The sequence below is a fragment of the Mustelus asterias genome, unplaced genomic scaffold (genome assembly GCF_964213995.1).
Source record: "Mustelus asterias unplaced genomic scaffold, sMusAst1.hap1.1 HAP1_SCAFFOLD_210, whole genome shotgun sequence".
In the NCBI taxonomy this organism is placed as follows: Eukaryota; Metazoa; Chordata; class Chondrichthyes; order Carcharhiniformes; family Triakidae; genus Mustelus; species Mustelus asterias.
This window is the reverse complement of record NW_027590197.1, coordinates 146,062-162,678: the sequence shown is the minus strand read 5'-3', so window position 1 is coordinate 162,678 and position 16,617 is coordinate 146,062. Positions and strand designations below refer to the sequence as shown.

The following is a 16,617-nucleotide window of genomic DNA, read 5'->3' as shown; positions in this document are numbered from 1 at the left end:
CGGCTCGGGGTCGCCCACCCCCCCATGCTCGTGCCCATGATCCCAGGCATCCGCGTCGCCGGACCCAGCACTAGGCCCCGGAGAGCCCACGGGCCCGGCAGATGGTGGTGGGGGGGAGGCGCAGGTGGAAACTGAGGTGGTCCACATAGGAATCGACCCAGAGCTATTAACCTTTATTGGGGAATACCTCCAAAATGTAAAAGCTTATTGCTGTGTATGTAAATGTGCAATGAAGATAAATGTACTGGCGAGAGAGATCTTCAAACTCTTCAATATTTGAAACTGTATGAACAAGGGATTGTATGGAATCAGGTAAAGGGATAGTCTGAAACAATCATGTTGTATTCCTGACTCAGATGAAGAGAAAAGGTGGTGTAAATATTGGGGATTCAATTGAATTAATCTCATCAAATTGACCAATTGGCATGTTAAACAGGCCCAACTCTGATGTAGGGGGATAAAAGTAGAGGTTCCAAAGGTCTTCCCTGCTGGCCAAATACTGAAGAGTCCCGAGGCTGAGTTTCAAGGAAATTCCTGTCAAAGAAGGAGCCAGACTCCCGAGGCTGAATTCCACAAAAAGTCCTGTCAAAGAAGGAGCCAGAGAGGGTTAACCTTCCAGACTGATCACCCACATCAAGTTATAAAAGCCAATGTCTTAAAGTGGTTCAGTGAACCTTTTTCATGAATAAACTTCTTTTTAAATTTACTATCCAGAGAATTCTGCCTTTGTCTTAATTGGTTAAAGTCTTGTCTGAACCAAAGTGAATTTAATAAATGACAAGATGGGGGTGGCTGAAATCAATTCAGTTCCAGATAACAAGATCAGAGAACAGAAATCTTCAATTTATAAACTTACATTTCTACAGAGCCTTTCACAACCACAGGGCATCCCAACATAGCATTGTGTTTAATTCTATCCTGATTGTTATAAAGTTAGTTTCTCTGTGCGGTCTGTTTAATTTATTGTCACATGTATTAGTATACAGCGAAAAATATTGTTTCTTGTGCGCTATACAGACAAAGCATACTGTACATTGGAAAGGAGAGAGTGCAGAATGTCATGATACAGTCATAGCTAGGGTGTAGAGAAAGGTCAACTGAGGTAGGTCTGCAACCAATAGCCTTTTCCAGCTCAAGTGACAATTTCAGGGGAGCAACTTTGATGATGGGAAGGCCAACTACTCTCCTGATCCCATCATACACCGCACAGAGATTTCTGTTGCCACAGACAATTTGTATTTCTTGAAATAGGCTGATCAAATGATTACTTGCACAATCGCTCCCTGTTTTTTACATATTTGTCCTGGCTACATTCAAGTGACACAGTGTTCCAGCTTTTCGGTTGATGTTGTACTTCAGGTAGACTTTGCTTTTCGCTTCAATGACAGATGTCATCTCTGCTGAGTGGGTCTCAAACCATCTTTGCAACTTTTACCAAATGTTGCCACTGCTGTGTCAGAAATGAGAGAACTCAGCGACTTCCAAGTTTCATCAGTATCAGTGTTGATTGATGAAGATTTTACTGATGTGACTGTGAAATATTTTTCTGTTTTGTTCAATGTACCTTGATAATGTAATAGAGTTCCCATTGTAAAGAATATTTAAGTCAGTGAGAATCGTCAGCAAAGATTAATCAGCATTTAATAATTGGAGATGGAACATTTCAACACTGAGTTGTAGATTTTGCATCAACGATCAACATGGAATTCAAGTGGAGGTTGATCATTTTATTGCAAACTCATACCTGTTGAGAGTTCTTGAGTTAGAGAGAAAGATCACAGATGGTGCTTTTAAATAGGGACTCAGCAGCCCCAAAAATCAAGCTCTTTCCACAATATTACAGTTCTGTCTGCGATAGGGCTGTTAACACCAGCAGAAACAAACCAAATAAAAAATAGACTAACAATCCTAGGTGTGCTTAACAGCAAATAACAATATAATCCAACTCCTGCAGTCACTTGTGAACGCTCTGGTGTGTCTGCAGATTGGCTGACCGAGTGAAACCCTTTCCACACACACAGCAGGTAAACGACCTCTCCCCAGTGTGAACTCGCTTTGTACATTCAGATCAGATGAAGATCTGGAACTCTTTTCACAATGAGTTCAGCCGAATGGCTTCTCCCCAGTGCGAACTCGCTGGTGTGACCAAAGCCCAGATGACCGAGTGAAGCCCTTCCCACACAGGGAGCAGTTGAATGATGTTTTTCCTGGTGTGAATTCACTGGTGTGCAGTGAGGTCGGAAGACTGCCTGAATTTATTTCCACAGTGAGTGCAGTTGAACAGCCTCCCCTCAGTGTGAACTTACTGGTGTAACATGAGGCTGGCTGACTGAGTGAATCCCTTCCCCCACACAGTGCAGGTGAATGGCCTCTCCCCAGTGTGAGTGCGTTGCTGTGCAGTGAGTGTGGATAACTGCCCAAAGCTCTTTCCACAGGAGGTGCAGCTAAATGGTTTCTCCTCAGTGTGAATTCTCTTATGTACCACCAGTTTGGCTGACTGAGTGAATTCCATCCCACACTCCGAGCAGGTGAATGATTTCTCCCCAGCGAGAACAGGTTTCTGTGCACTGAGGTTGGATGAAGACCTGAAGCTCTTCCCACAAGAAGTGCAGCTGTATGGCTTCTTCCCAGTGTGATTTCTCTGGTGTGTTAGCAGGGTGAGATAACTGAGTAAATTCCTTCCCACAGACTGAGCAGGGGTATGGCCTCTCCTCAGTGTGAACTCTGTGGTGTGACCAAAGGCCAGATGACTGAGTAAATCCTTTCTCACATATGGAGCAGATGAATTGCTTCTCCCCAGTGCGAGTGTGTTGGTATATTAACAGGATGGAGGACTGGGTGAATCTCTTTCCACGGAGAAGCTGAATGGTCTCATCCCAGTGTGAATTTGCTGATGTGCAGTGAGGGTAGATGACTGTTTAAACCTCCTTTCACAGTATGTGCAGCCATACGGTCTTTCCTCAGTGTGAATTCGCAGGTGTGACACGAGGCTCGCTGCCTTAATAAATCCTTTTCCACACACAAGAGGTGAATAGCTTCTCCCCAGCATGACTGCGTCAATGGACTCCTCCGGAGCCTTCAACATGTCATTGATGAAGACGAACATCTCGCCAAGGCCATCCCCACACCCCCACTTCTTGCCTTCAAACAACCGCACAACCTCAAACAGACCATTGTCCGCAGCAAACTACCCAGCCTTCAGGAGAACAGTGACCAAGACACCACACAACCCTGCCACAGCAACCTCTGCAAGACGTGCCGGATCATCGACACAGATGCCATCGTCTCACGTGAGAACACCATCCACCAGGTACACGGTACATACTCTTGCAACTCGGCCAACGTTGTCTACCTGATACGCTGCAAGAAAGGATGTCCCGAGGCATGGTACATTGGGGAAACTATGCAGACGCTGCGACAACGGATGAATGAACACCGCTCGACAATCACCAGGCAAGACTGTTCTCTTCCTGTTGGGGAGCACTTCAGCGGTCACGGGCATTCGGCCTCTGATATTCGGGTAAGCGTTCTCCAAGGCGGCCTTCGCGACACACGACAGCGCAGAGTCGCTGAGCAGAAACTGATAGCCAAGTTCCGCACACACAAGGACGGCCTCAACCGGGATATTGGGTTTATGTCACACTATTTGTAACTCCCACAGTTGCGTGGACCTGCAGAGTTTCACTGGCTGTCTTGTCTGGAGACAATACACATCTTTTTAGCCTGTCTTGATGCTCTCTCCACTCCCATTGTTTTGTTTCTTAAAGACTGGATTAGTTGTAAGTATTCGCATTCCAACCATTATTCATGTAAATTGAGTCTGTGTCTTTATAAGTTCTGTTTGTGAACAGAATTCCCACTCACCTGAAGAAGGGGCTCAGAGCCTCGAAAGCTTGTGTGGCTTTTGCTACCAAATAAACCTGTTGGACTTTAACCTGGTGTTGTTAAACTTCTTACAATGGACTTCCAGCAGACATGGATAATAGAATCCTTCACCACAATCCTCACATTTCCGCGGTCTCTCTGTGATGCTGTTCCCAGTGTGACTGTGTTGATGGATTTCCAGCCGGGATGGATAATTGAATCCCTTCTCACAGTCCCCACATTTCCACAGTTTCTTCATGGTGCCGGTGCCCTTGTGTCTCTCCAGGTTGGACGACCAGTTGAAGCCTCGTTCACACACACAACACATGTACAGTTTCTCCTCGCTGTGAATGGTGTGATGTTTTTCAGGCTGTGTAACTGGTTGAAGCTCTTTCCATAGTTAGCTCACTCGAACACTCTCACTCATGTGTGTGTCTCGGTGCTTTTCCAGTCACACTGATGTTTGAAATCTTTTCCCACAGACAGAACAGACAAACATTTCTCGTTCCTCATGCAGAGGTCGATGATATTCAGCTCCTAATGAATCTCTGTCAGATTTTGATGTTCATTTTAATTTGTGTAAATCCTCCCCTGGAAAATGGTTTGAAAAGAGTGTTCACAATGAGTACAGGATAGAAATTCAGAGCAGACAATTCTCGTTTCTCTGGAATATTCTCTCCCCCAATTTGTCAATCCCAGTCTCTGTCCCGCTCCAAGATGGCTACAGCCAGTTGCCTGGGTAACCCGCACCTTGCAACGGGGAGAAGCTCCGCCTACTCACTGTACCTTCACCAAGATGGCCACCCTGACAGGACATCTGAACCGGACCCACTTCGTCTCCCATGATGGTTGCCTAGGTAACCCAGGCCCATTACCGAGGAGGAAGCTCCGCCTCTCTGATTCACAATCGTAAGAAGGCAGCGAGCGAGCCCGCCCCCCTTGGTCCTGTCCCCGCGGGAAAGGCGGGGCTCGCGGCCTAGGCCAGAAGTTGATGCTGTTTCCAGTGCAGCCGTGGTTTCCATTCCTACCCTGTGCTCACAATCTCCCCTGCACCATGACTGACACTGAGCATGCTCAGACCGCACGCTGCATTGCCAGGCTCACAACCGCCTTACCATTCCCGCGCATGCTCCACTCCCGACCTGGCCGCCCCACATTCACTCCGATTGGCTGGAGGACCAGCCGCTGCCGCTCGGTCCTCCAGCCCCGCCCCCTCATTCTATTGGCCCGCGCCTGCCGTCAATCAGTCCCCGGGCATTGTGATGTGGAGCATGCGCAGTGTCATTGCTGGCCTTGGCGCTTGTTTGTCCCGGAGAAGCGGAGTTTGTGAACTGTTTCTACAGGAGATCAGAAGAGAAGGATTTGCAGATGTGAAACGTCAGATCAAGCTCTGGTTGAGTAACTCCATTCATCAGGATCTGAATATCATCGGTCTTTGAATGTGGAAGGATAAATGATCAACTGTTCTAAAAGAACACATTTCAAACATCAGTGACTGGAAAAGCACCGAGACACACACACACACACCCGAGTGAGTGTTCCAGTGAACTGACTGTGGAAAGAGCTTTAACCAGTTATTCAGCTTGAGAAAACATTGCAAAATACAAGGTGAGGAAAAACCATACATTTGTTCAATGTTTGGACAAGACTTGAACTGATTGTCCAACCTGGAGAGACACACGGATACCGGTACCATGGAGAAACGGTGGAGATGTGAAGATTGTGGGAAAGGATTCAATTATCCATCCCTGCTGGAAAACCATCAACGCACTCACACTGGGGAGAGGCCATTCACCTGTTCTATATGTGGGAAAGGATTCACTCAGTCATCCAACCTATCATTACACCAGCGAGTTCACACGGGGAAGAGGGCATTCACCTGCTCTGTGTGTGGGAAGGCTTTCACTCAGTTATCTGGCCTTTTGTCACACCAGCGAATTCACACCGAGGAGAAGCCATTCAGCTGCACTCCCTGTGGAAAGAGGTTCAGGCATTCTTCAGCACTCACGGCACACCAACGCACCCACACTGGGGAGGGACTGTTCACCTGCCCTGAGTGTGGAAAGAGATTCACTCAGTCATCCAACTTCACATTACACCAGCGAGTTCACACTGGGGAGAGGCCTTTTACCTGCTCCATGTGTGGGGAGGGATTCACTGGGTCATCCCACCTGCTGTCACACCAGCGGATTCACACTCAAAAGCCATTCAGCTGCACTTCCTGTGGAAAGAGTTTCAGACAGGCAACCTCTCTCGTTGCACACCAACGGATTCACACTGGGGAGAGACCATTTACTTGTTCCATGTGTGGGAAGGGATTCACAGTTTTACCCACCCTGCTGAGACACCAACGAATTCACACTGAGGAGAAGCCATTCAGCTGCACTGACTGTGGAAAGAGTTTCAGACAGGCAACCTCTCTCGTTGCACACCAATGGATTCACACTGGGGAGAGACCATTTACTTGTTCCATGTGTGGGAAGGGATTCACAGTTTTACCCACCCTGCTGAGACACCAACGAATTCACACTGAGGAGAAGCCATTCAGCTGCACTGACTGTGGAAAGAATTTCAGGCAGTAATCCAATCTTGTTTTACACCAGCGAGTTCACACTGGAGAGAGGCCATTCATCTGCTCCGTGTGTGGGAAAGGATTCAATCGGTCATCCAACCTCACTGCTCACCAGCGAGTTCACACTGGGCAGAGGCCGTTCACTTGCTCCGTGTCTGGGGTTCAACCTGCTGGCTCACCAATGCACTCACACTAAGAGACCATTCAACTGCTCTGTGTGTGGGAAGGGATTCACTCAGTCACAATGATTCTTGAGACATCAACAAGTTCATTAGTGACTGCAGGGGTTGGATTCTGCTGTTACTGCTGCTGTTTATCTTGTTTAGTATTGATACGTGGTTTTGTTCCTGCTGATATGACTGGCTGGGGTTTAATATTCTGGCGATGTCACCAATTTTCAGGGCTTCAGGGTCCATTTTTGACAACACCATTTCTTTTAATTCAAGAACTTTCAACAGGAATTCTGTTACAACAAAATTATAAACTTTTACTTTAATCCTAAATTGTTCTTTGGTGGAAAATCTACAATTCTGTGCCTGAAAGGTTCTACTTCGGGCATCAAAATATATATTTTTAAATGACTGGTTTGAGATTTTCTCAAGAGCTACTCTTTGATTTTCAGAGCCTTCTCTTTCACTCTCACTAACTCCTTTATTAGTGATGTATTCACATAGTAATATTACAAAGGGTTGTGTGTTCTGAACGTACCCCAGTCCATCACGCAAACCAGTCTCCCATCCATTGACTCTCTCTACACTTCCCACTGCCTCAGAAAGCAGCCAGCATAATCAAGAACTCCTCACACCCCGGACCTTCTCTCTTCCACCTGCTTCTGTCAAGAAAAAGATACAAAAGTCTGAAAACACCTGCCAACTGACTCAAGAACAACTTCCTTGCTGCATCAGAATTTTGAATGGACCTACCATATATGCTGATCTTTCCATTCACCATATCTGTAACCACAGCACTATATTCTGCACCGTATCCTTTCCTTTTCCCTTCTGTACTCTATGAACAGTATGCTTTGTTTGTCTAGTACATAAGAAACAATACTTTTCACTGTATCCAGTACATGCAACAATAATAAATTAAATCAAATATTGATGATGTATTCTCTCAGTAACAATACCTTTTGTATTTTGTTGAATTTTGTCGTGTTTACTTCATTACATGGATAAGATAGCACAGATGCCACATACAGTGGAGATATTAAATCTTTTAACTTAGAATCTATATATAAAATGTATTGTGTCAATTTATTTTAAATAAATCTCCCTTCCTCCATTTCCAAAATGTAATTTCAAACTATTTGACACATTTGGGATTGAGGCACATTTGTGTAACCCCTGGATGGTGAGTAGGGAGGAGGTGAAAGTGCAGCTGTTACATCTCCTGCACTTGCAGGAGAAGCTGCCTTGGGAAGTTTATAAGTTCTTTATTTCGAAAATAAGCATATTGTAGAAAGGCTCTGACTCGTGTGTGGTCTCAGTGTGTGACTGCCTCACTGACATTCTGTTTTCACTGACTGTCGATAAGTCGAAGCTGATGCCGACTGTATTCTCTCTTTGAAAAGCTGGATTGAAAATGTAATGTTTGACAGGGTTTATATCAAATCCCCTGATAGTTATATTAGCCCACCATCAAATAAAAACATGTTCTAATATTCTGTGTCAGTGACGTTCTGGATAAAAACAGTCATCAAAGTAGATTAAACACATTCCACTTTGTTAAATGAAGTGAATGAGATGCTGGTGGTCTTTGGTTTCGGGTTTTACTCATTTTATTGGAAACTGCTCATTTCATAAAGCATTTTTATATTTGGTAAATAGGTGCAGACGGTTATTGGTTCAGACGGTGGAGCAGGAAAAAACTCACATGATTCTGATCTTCATTGTGTGTGAATTTACATTCAAAACCCATTGATAACCTCAGTACACAATCAGCTCTGACCAGGGCTTCCATATGTTGTTACTGAGCGTTAAGCAGCAAAAAGAGTGGCACAGCAGTTATGCCACACAGCTCCAGGGACCCGTGTTCAAATCCAGCTTGACTGTCTGTGACTGTCTGTCTGTCACACTCTCCCCGTGTCTGTATGGGTTTCCTTTGGATGCTCTGGTTTCCTCCCACAGTCCAAAGATATATAGGTCAGATGGATTAGCCATGGTCAATATGTGGGGTTGGAGGGATAGAGCAGAGGAGAGGGCCTGGGTGAGATACTCTGTCAGAGAGTCAATGCAGACTCGATAGGCTGAATAGCCTCTTCTGAACAGCAGGGATTCTAAAATTCTATGAACAGTAGTTAAAATTTGAACATGGACAAATGTATCTCAACTTCCAATGTGGCATATGTGATTTGTGAGTGAGTTCACATTACCTGGCTATTAAAATTCCTGAGCTGTGCACTCAGGGTCTTTCTCCACACTGCCTGAAATAGATACAAAAGTGTCGCTCAGCAGAGTGAGGAGATTTTATGTGTCGCCAAGAGCTCCTTATAAGGCTCACATTGCTATGAAATGCTTTAGTTCAGTCCTAGGGAGACAGCTCCTCCAAATATCACCCACCCAGACAGCACATCAACAACCCTCCTTCCTCATAGAGTTTGATAGCGCAGAAAGAGGCCTTTCAGCCAATCGTGTCTGCATTGGTCATCAAACACCATTCCATTCCAATCCCATCACCCAGCACTTCACTTGGTCTGTACCCTTTTATGCTATAGCATTTCAGGTGTTCATCTAAATGCGTCTTAAATGCCTGCTTGCACCACCCTGAGGTCTAAGAGGACATGAGAGAAGGTGAGAGAAACTAGAGTAAGATGTGAGTTCAGAGCTAAGATAAAGGGGAACATTAAAGGAGATTTTGTCTAGTCAATTAGTTTGCTGCCTCAAAGTGTCAAGGACCCAGGTTCGATTCCCAGCTTGGGTCACTGTCTGTGTGGAGTTTGCATGTTCTCCCCAGGTCTGCATGCGTTTCCTTCGGATGTCCAGTTTCCTCCCACAAGCTAAAGATGTGCAGGTCAGGTGGATTGGCCATGTTCAATTGCCTGTTGTCCCAAGATGTGTAGCTTAGGTGCAGTAGGCATGGAAAGTGCGCCTGGGGTTATTGGGACAGGATGGGGGGGGGGGGGGGGGGGGGGGCGGTAAAGGGGGCTGGGTAAGATGTTCTTTCAGAGCATTGGTGCAGACTTGCTGGGCTGAATGGCCTCTTTCTGCACCTGAAGGACTATGGAAAGGGAGGGAAGCAGCAGGGGCAGCTGATTGAATTGTCTCAAACTTAGCAACAAAGAAGATCATGAGTTTCTCCTCCATGAGCATTTGTGGGAGGTGAAGATGGAGGAAGAACAAAGGGAGATATTTCAAAAGGAACCAGAGGAGAAATCTCAGCAGGTCTGGCAGCATCTGTAAGTAGAGAAAAGAGCTGATGTTTTGAGTCCAGATGACCCTTTGTCAAAGCTGGTGTTTTGAGCTTTGACAAAAGGGTAATCTGGACTTGAAACATCAGCTCTTTTCTCTCCTTACAGATGCTGCCAGACCTGCTGAGATTTTCCAGCATTTTCTCTTTTGTTTTCAGATTCTAGCATCCGCAGTAATTTGCTTTTATCCATATATTTCAAAAGGAATTCATTTATGTTGATGTTATTGAAAAGATTCAATGCACAGTATTGAACACAAAGCTAATTTATTTGACTTTTATCCAGAATATTAACCCCTATAACTGGGTTGGATTTCATCAACTCCAGCAGAAACAGACCTAATGAACACATTTAAGTCCTGAATGTGATTAACAGCAGAATCCGATCACTATGGTTAATTGTGGATTCGTTGGTGTTTCAGAAGGTTGGATGACTGAGAGAATCCCTGGCCACAATCAGAGCAGGTGAACGGCCTCTCCCCAGTGTGAACTCGCTGATGTACAGTGAGGTTATATGATTGTCTGAACCCAGTCCCACAGTGTCTGCATCTGAATGGCCTCTCGTCAGTGAGAGCACATTGATGGCGCATATCAGTGCACCAGATCTTTTAAAGCACTTCCCACAGTCTGAGCATTTAAAAGGTCTCTCATCAGTGTGAACACGTTGATGTGTCAGCAGGTAAGATGAAGCAGTGAATCCTTTCCCAAGATCACTTTTTTATACTTTAAAAATGTCAAAAGCCCATCTTAGCCAATTCCCATAAATCTTCAATTATAAACTAAAATAGACACGAGTTTTCGTGCGATTTAAAAACAAATGAACTGTCTGCTGAAAGGGTTAACTTTTCTGCAGAACCTAAAGGGGTGGGGAGTGAGCAGAAAAAACTTGACACTTTACACAAGTTTAAAAAACTTCCCTAACAACAAAACAAACTTGATTTTAAACTTCACCCATTAATTTTTTTTGTTATATTCACCAACCTAATTATTTTAATTTGATCAGTTTTTGTTAGGGATGGGTAACTTCTATTCTTGATCAACTGGTTCACTCATTTTGTTAATTCTACTTGGTCTCGGAGAATCAGAACCCAGACTTTATCATCCTTACCCTTTTTCTCCCTTTGCCACCACTCCCTCTGTTTTGCGGGAGGATCGTGGGGATTCCAATCAGACCAAATCATTTTATCATAAAAGTAAAATACTGCGGATGCTGGAATCTGAAACAAAAACAGAAAATGCTGAAAAATCTCAGCAGGTCCGACAGCATCTATGGAGCGAGAATAGAGTCAATGTTTCGAGTCTGGATGACCCTTTATAAGAGTTCTTCTGAAGTGTCATCCAGACTTGAAAGATTGGCTCTATTCTCTAATCATTTTAATCGATAAGTTTCTTGTTCTTAGTTTCCAACTGGCAGGTAAGAGACCTGTCCGATCCCCACTTGAGCTCTGATTTTTCACTGGCCATGCTTGGGTAGGATTATAACCATTAGAATCTACTCTCAGAGGTCTGCTTTTCAGTCCAGTGCTACTTGGAGTATACCGTCACTTCACCGACTATCAGGTCACAAGTCCCTCACAGTTCTTATCACAGATTTATGATAAAATAATTTAAGCATGCCTGAGAACGCTTCTTAACTTCTTAGTCAGCTCCCTACCCCCGTTTGTTGATTAGTCAGAGCCCATTTTTACAGATTCCAGGTTTCTCAGCTGCCGAACACCAGCCGGTCCTGCAATAATCTCATAGAATCTCTACAGTGCAGAAGGAGGCCATTCAGCCCATCAAGTCTGCACCAACCACAATCCCACCGACCCTATCCCCATAACCCCATGCATTTACCCTAGCTAGTCCCCCTGACACTAAGGGGCAATTTAGCACAGCCAATCCACCTAACCCACACATCTTTGGACTGTGGGAGGAAACCAGAGCACCCAGAGGAAACCCACGCAGACACGGGGAGAATGTGCAAACTCCACACAGACAGTGACCCATTGGGAATCAAACCCGGGTCCCTGGCGCTGTGAGGCAGCAGTGCTAATCACTGTGCCACCGTGCCGCCCTAGTTTAATTCTAACTCATTCTGAGTAAATATTCTCACCAAGTCCTGTGTTGGGGCCCTGCTAAGTAGCTTTAATGGTCCGTGATTGTAGAAACTGAGCAGTCACAGGAATGTGGTCAAGATAGTCCAGTCCCATAATGCCTCACATTCAATCTGCTGTCCTTCAATTATAACAGAATATGTGGCTGTATGTAGCTACCTCAGCCAAGGTCAACCCCAACACTGCCTTCCTGAACTGCTACAATGCCTGAGGTGTAAGTACACCCACAGTGCTGTTAGGGAGGGATTTCCAGCTACACATTCCAGACTTTCACTAGACTGTAGGTGGATACCAGATTGATATATTCCATTCAACCACACCCAAGGTGAGTTATTCCAATTCCTTTATTGTCCAGGACAATATATTCACAATATCTTTAAAACAGAAATTCAACAATCCAATTTGATTTCAGGTATTAACATATTCTGTTAGTTTGTTCTTTATTGTCAATGTCAGGCTGGGGTTCCTCTTGGAGAAAAGGAGGTTGAGGGGAGATTTGATCGAGGTGGACAAGATTCTGACAGGTTCAGATAAGGCGGACAAAGAAAAGCTGTTCCCATTAGCTGATGGGACAAGGACGAGGGGGACACAGATTTATGGTTTTGGGTCAGAGATGCAGTGGGGGGAGTGGGGGGTGGGGAGGGGGGGGAGATGTGAGGGAGAATATTCTGATGCAGTGAAAGGTAATGACCTGGAACTCGCTGCCTAAGAGGCTGGAGGAAGTGGAGACAATAAACAATTACAAAGGAAATTGGATGGGCATCTAGGGGAGTTTCAAACAGAAATAGTGACTATTTCTTAACTTCCTAACATCCTGTCACTCTGATCCGTGTGAAATTTGAAACCAGGGATTTGCAACAAGACTCAAAGAGCATCAGCCACTGGAGACAAAGTCATGACACCGGCCAGTCCAGCAGAAAGAAACCCCCCGACCCTCCCCATTGACCAACTGTGAGAATGAACAAAATGCAGTCCTGGATGTAATTGAGAGCAGAAACAATAACAGCAGAATCCAAACCCTGGAATCACTCGTGAACTTGTTGGTGTCTCAACAGGTGGGAGGACTGAGTGAATCCCTTCCCACACTGAGAGCAGATGAAGGGTCTCTCCCCAGTGTGAACTAGGTAGTGTCTCTGCAGGTGGGATGACCGAGTGAATCCCTTCCCACACTGAGAGCAGGTGAATGGCCTCTCCCCAGTGTGAACTCGCTGGTGTCTCCGCAGGCTGGTAGAATCACAGAATCCCTTCCCACACTGTGAGCAGGTGAACGGTTTCTCCCCAGTGTGAACTCGCTGGTGTCTCTGCAGGTGGGATGACTGAGTGAATCCCTTTCCACACTGAGAGCAGGTGAACGGTTTCTCCCCAGTGTGAACTCGCTGGTGTACCCGCAGGTGGGTTGACTGAGTGAATCCCTTCCCACACAGAGGGCAGGTGAATGGCCTCTCCCCAGTATGAATGCGCTCATGTGCCCGCAGATCGGATGACCAAGTGAATCCCTTCCCACACTGAGAGCACGTGAATGGCCTCTCCCCAGTGTGGCTGCGCCAATGAGCTTCCAGCACTGATGGGTATCTGTATCTCTTCCCACAGTCCGCACATTTCCATGGTTTCTCCATGGTGCAGGTGTCCTTGCCGCTGTCTTGGGTGGACAATCAGTTGAAGCCTCGTCCACATACAGAACACGAGTACAGTCTCTCCCTGCTGTGAATGGTGTGATATTTATTCAGGCTGTGTAACTGGTTAAAGCTCTTTAGTCAGTGCACTGGAACACACTCACTCGAGTGTGGCAGTGTGTTGGTGCTTTCCCAGTCACACTGATGTTTGAAATCTTTTCAAATCAACAGACCGGACAAACATTTCTCCTTCTAGATTCAAAGTCCGATGATATTCAGCTCCCATGGAATATGACTCTGTCAGATCTAGACGTGATGTTTGAGATTTCGGCCTGTGATTCCTCTTTCAATATCCTGTAAAACGAGTTTACAAAAGTCATCAGTGTCAGTGCAGGATAGAAATTCAGAACAGACAATTCTAGTTTCTATGGAACATTCTTTCCTCTCCCATTCCTCAAAAGCTGTAAATCTCCATCCCACACACTCTCCCTCCATTCTCACTCTGCTGTATCTAATATTCACCCTCCCAATTCTCCTGAAGGTGCTGATTGAGGCTGATTGACAGATCAATGCTCACTGCTTCCTGTCCTGGCCACAGAGACCATAACAAATAGGAGCTGCAGTCGGCCATTTGGCCCATCGAGCCTTTTAAACTATTCAATGAGATAATTTGTTCATCTACCTCAGCATCATTCTCCCCACACTAAACCCATATCCCTTGATATCTTCAATATCTAGAAACCAATCAATCTCTTTCTTGAAAATAGTTGATGACTGAGGTTTCACTGTCCTCAGGGGTTGAGAATTCCAAAGCTTTACCACATTTTTCAGTGAAGAAGTCCCCCCACATCTTAGCTTTTGCTCATCTTCTTGTCTGTTCCCCATAACCCTTGACACCCTTGTCAGTCAAAGATCTGTCTAACTGGAATATATTCAATGATCCTCAGCCTCCACTGGTCCCTGTGGAAGAGAAATCCAAAAGACCAACAACCCTCTGAGGGAAGAGATGTCTGGAAATATATAACGTAGCTACAGTTCCATATTACAAGATATTCAGATCCCAAGGAATATGACTCTTTCTAGATGTGACAGTTGAGATTTTTGCCTGTGATTCCTCGTTCAATATCCTGTGAAATGAGTTTGCAAAAGTCATCACAGTCAGTATAGGATAGAAATTCAGAGCAGACAATTCTAGTTTCGATGGAACATTCTTTCCTATTTCATTCCCAAAAAGTTGTAAATCTCCATCCATATCTATGGATTCTATTTAAAAATGAAAGTGGATGGGCACTTGAAGGAAATAAACTTCCAGGAGAATGGGGATATAGAGTGGGAATGGGACTGGAATGTTATACAGAGAGTCAGCATGGATTCGAGTTACCAAATGGATTCCTTCTGTGCTGTAATGACTTCATGACTGGAAATGTATAACATCGCTGCAGCCTTATATTACAATGCAAGAAATAATAATAAATGTATTTTATTACAGAAACATAAATAATATATCTAATCTGGGTACCATATAATAACACTAGACATATCTCTGTCCTATATTAATTTACTGTCCCCTTAAATGTCAGCCATCTCCTGGGGAAAGCTGCCCTTTGATGTGAACATGAGGAAAGAGACCAACCTTCTGGACAGAAAGAAGATTAACGTTTCAGGGTGGGCAGAATGAATTACAGGGAATAAAAATGTCTCAGATTTTGTTGGTTAATATAAGCTCAGAAGTGGAAGGGAAATGATCTCCAGGGGAAGAGAAACAATTCCTGAACATTGTAAGACTAAGCTGATAAATCAGCAGTGAACAGAGTTGTAAAGTGGTTAAAAACCTCATCAAGACATAGCTTGCGGAAATAATAGTTAAAATACACCCATTATAAGAGGTAGAGGAAGGTAGACAATGGCAGAGAGCTGATCAGGGAGGGCAGAGGTGAAACAGAGAAATGGATGGCCGTTTAAAAATTAATAAAAAGCATGGTTAGCAAGTTTGCAGACGATACTGAATTCGGAGGTATCGCTGATAGTGGAGAAGGTTATCAAATATTACAGGGGGATCTTGATCAGTTGATCAGTTCGAGAAGTGGGCTGATGATTGGCAAATGGATTTCAGTACAGATAATAGAGTACAGAGGCACAACCTCAGGCTAAAGGGATGATCCTTTAAAACAGAGATAAGGAGGAATTTCTTCAGCCAGAGAGTGGTGAATTTGTGGAACTCTTTGCCGCAGAAGGCTGTGGAGGCCAGGTCATTGACTGTCTTTAAGACAAAGATATATAGGTTCTTGATTAATAAGGGGATCAGGGGTTATAGGAAAAAGGCAGGAGAATGGGGATGAGAAAAATATCAGCCATGATTGAATGGCGGAGCAGACTCGATGGGCCGAGTGGTCTAATTCTGCTCCTATGTCTTATGGTCTTAAGTGTGAGTGTTGCAGTTTGGAAAGTCAAACCAGGGGAGGACTTATACAGTGAATGGTAAGGCCCTGGGGAGTGTTGAGGAACAGAGGAACCCAGGAGTACAAGTACATAGTTCATTGAAAGTGGCGTCACAGGCAGACAGAATGGTGAAGAAGGCATTTAGCACACTGGCCTTCATCAGTCAGAGCACTGAGCATAGGAGTTGGGACATTATGTTATAGTTGTATGAGTTGTTGGTGAGGCTGCACTTGGAGTATTGTGTAAATTTTTTGTAACCTTGTTGTAGGAAAGACATTGATAAACTGTAAAGATTGCAAAGAAGATTTATGAGGATGTTGCCGGGACTAATGGGCCTGAGTTATAGGGAGTGGTTGGCCAGGCTCGGGCTTTATTCCTTGGGACGCAGGAGAATGTGGGGTGACCATATTGAGGTGTATTAAATAATGAGGGGATAGATTGGATGAACCCACATTCTTATTCCCAGGGTAGGGAAATTGAAAACTGGAGGGCATACGTTTAAGGTGAGGGGGAAAGGTTAAAAGGGACCTGAGGGGCAACTTCTTCATGCAGAGGGTGGTGCGTACATGGAATGAGCTGCCAGAGAAAGTGGTTGAGGCAGGTTTAATAGCAACATTTAAAAAGC

General features: G+C 44.9%; 2 protein-coding genes and 1 pseudogene across 2 annotated transcripts in view; 2 read left to right on the top strand and 1 right to left on the bottom strand.

Annotated features, from left to right (window-relative positions):
• The window catches only part of LOC144485689 (uncharacterized), a 259,005-nt gene that overhangs the window by 150,211 nt on the left and 92,177 nt on the right, over positions 1-16,617 (top strand). The window lies entirely within an intron of this gene.
• LOC144485655 (uncharacterized) lies at positions 5,559-6,632 on the top strand (annotated as a pseudogene).
• The window catches only part of LOC144485654 (uncharacterized), a 38,053-nt gene continuing 34,401 nt past the window's right edge, over positions 12,966-16,617 (bottom strand). Inside the window, 1 exon segment of the mRNA XM_078203752.1 lies at positions 12,966-13,492. Coding sequence (XP_078059878.1) covers positions 12,966-13,492 — 527 coding nt within the window.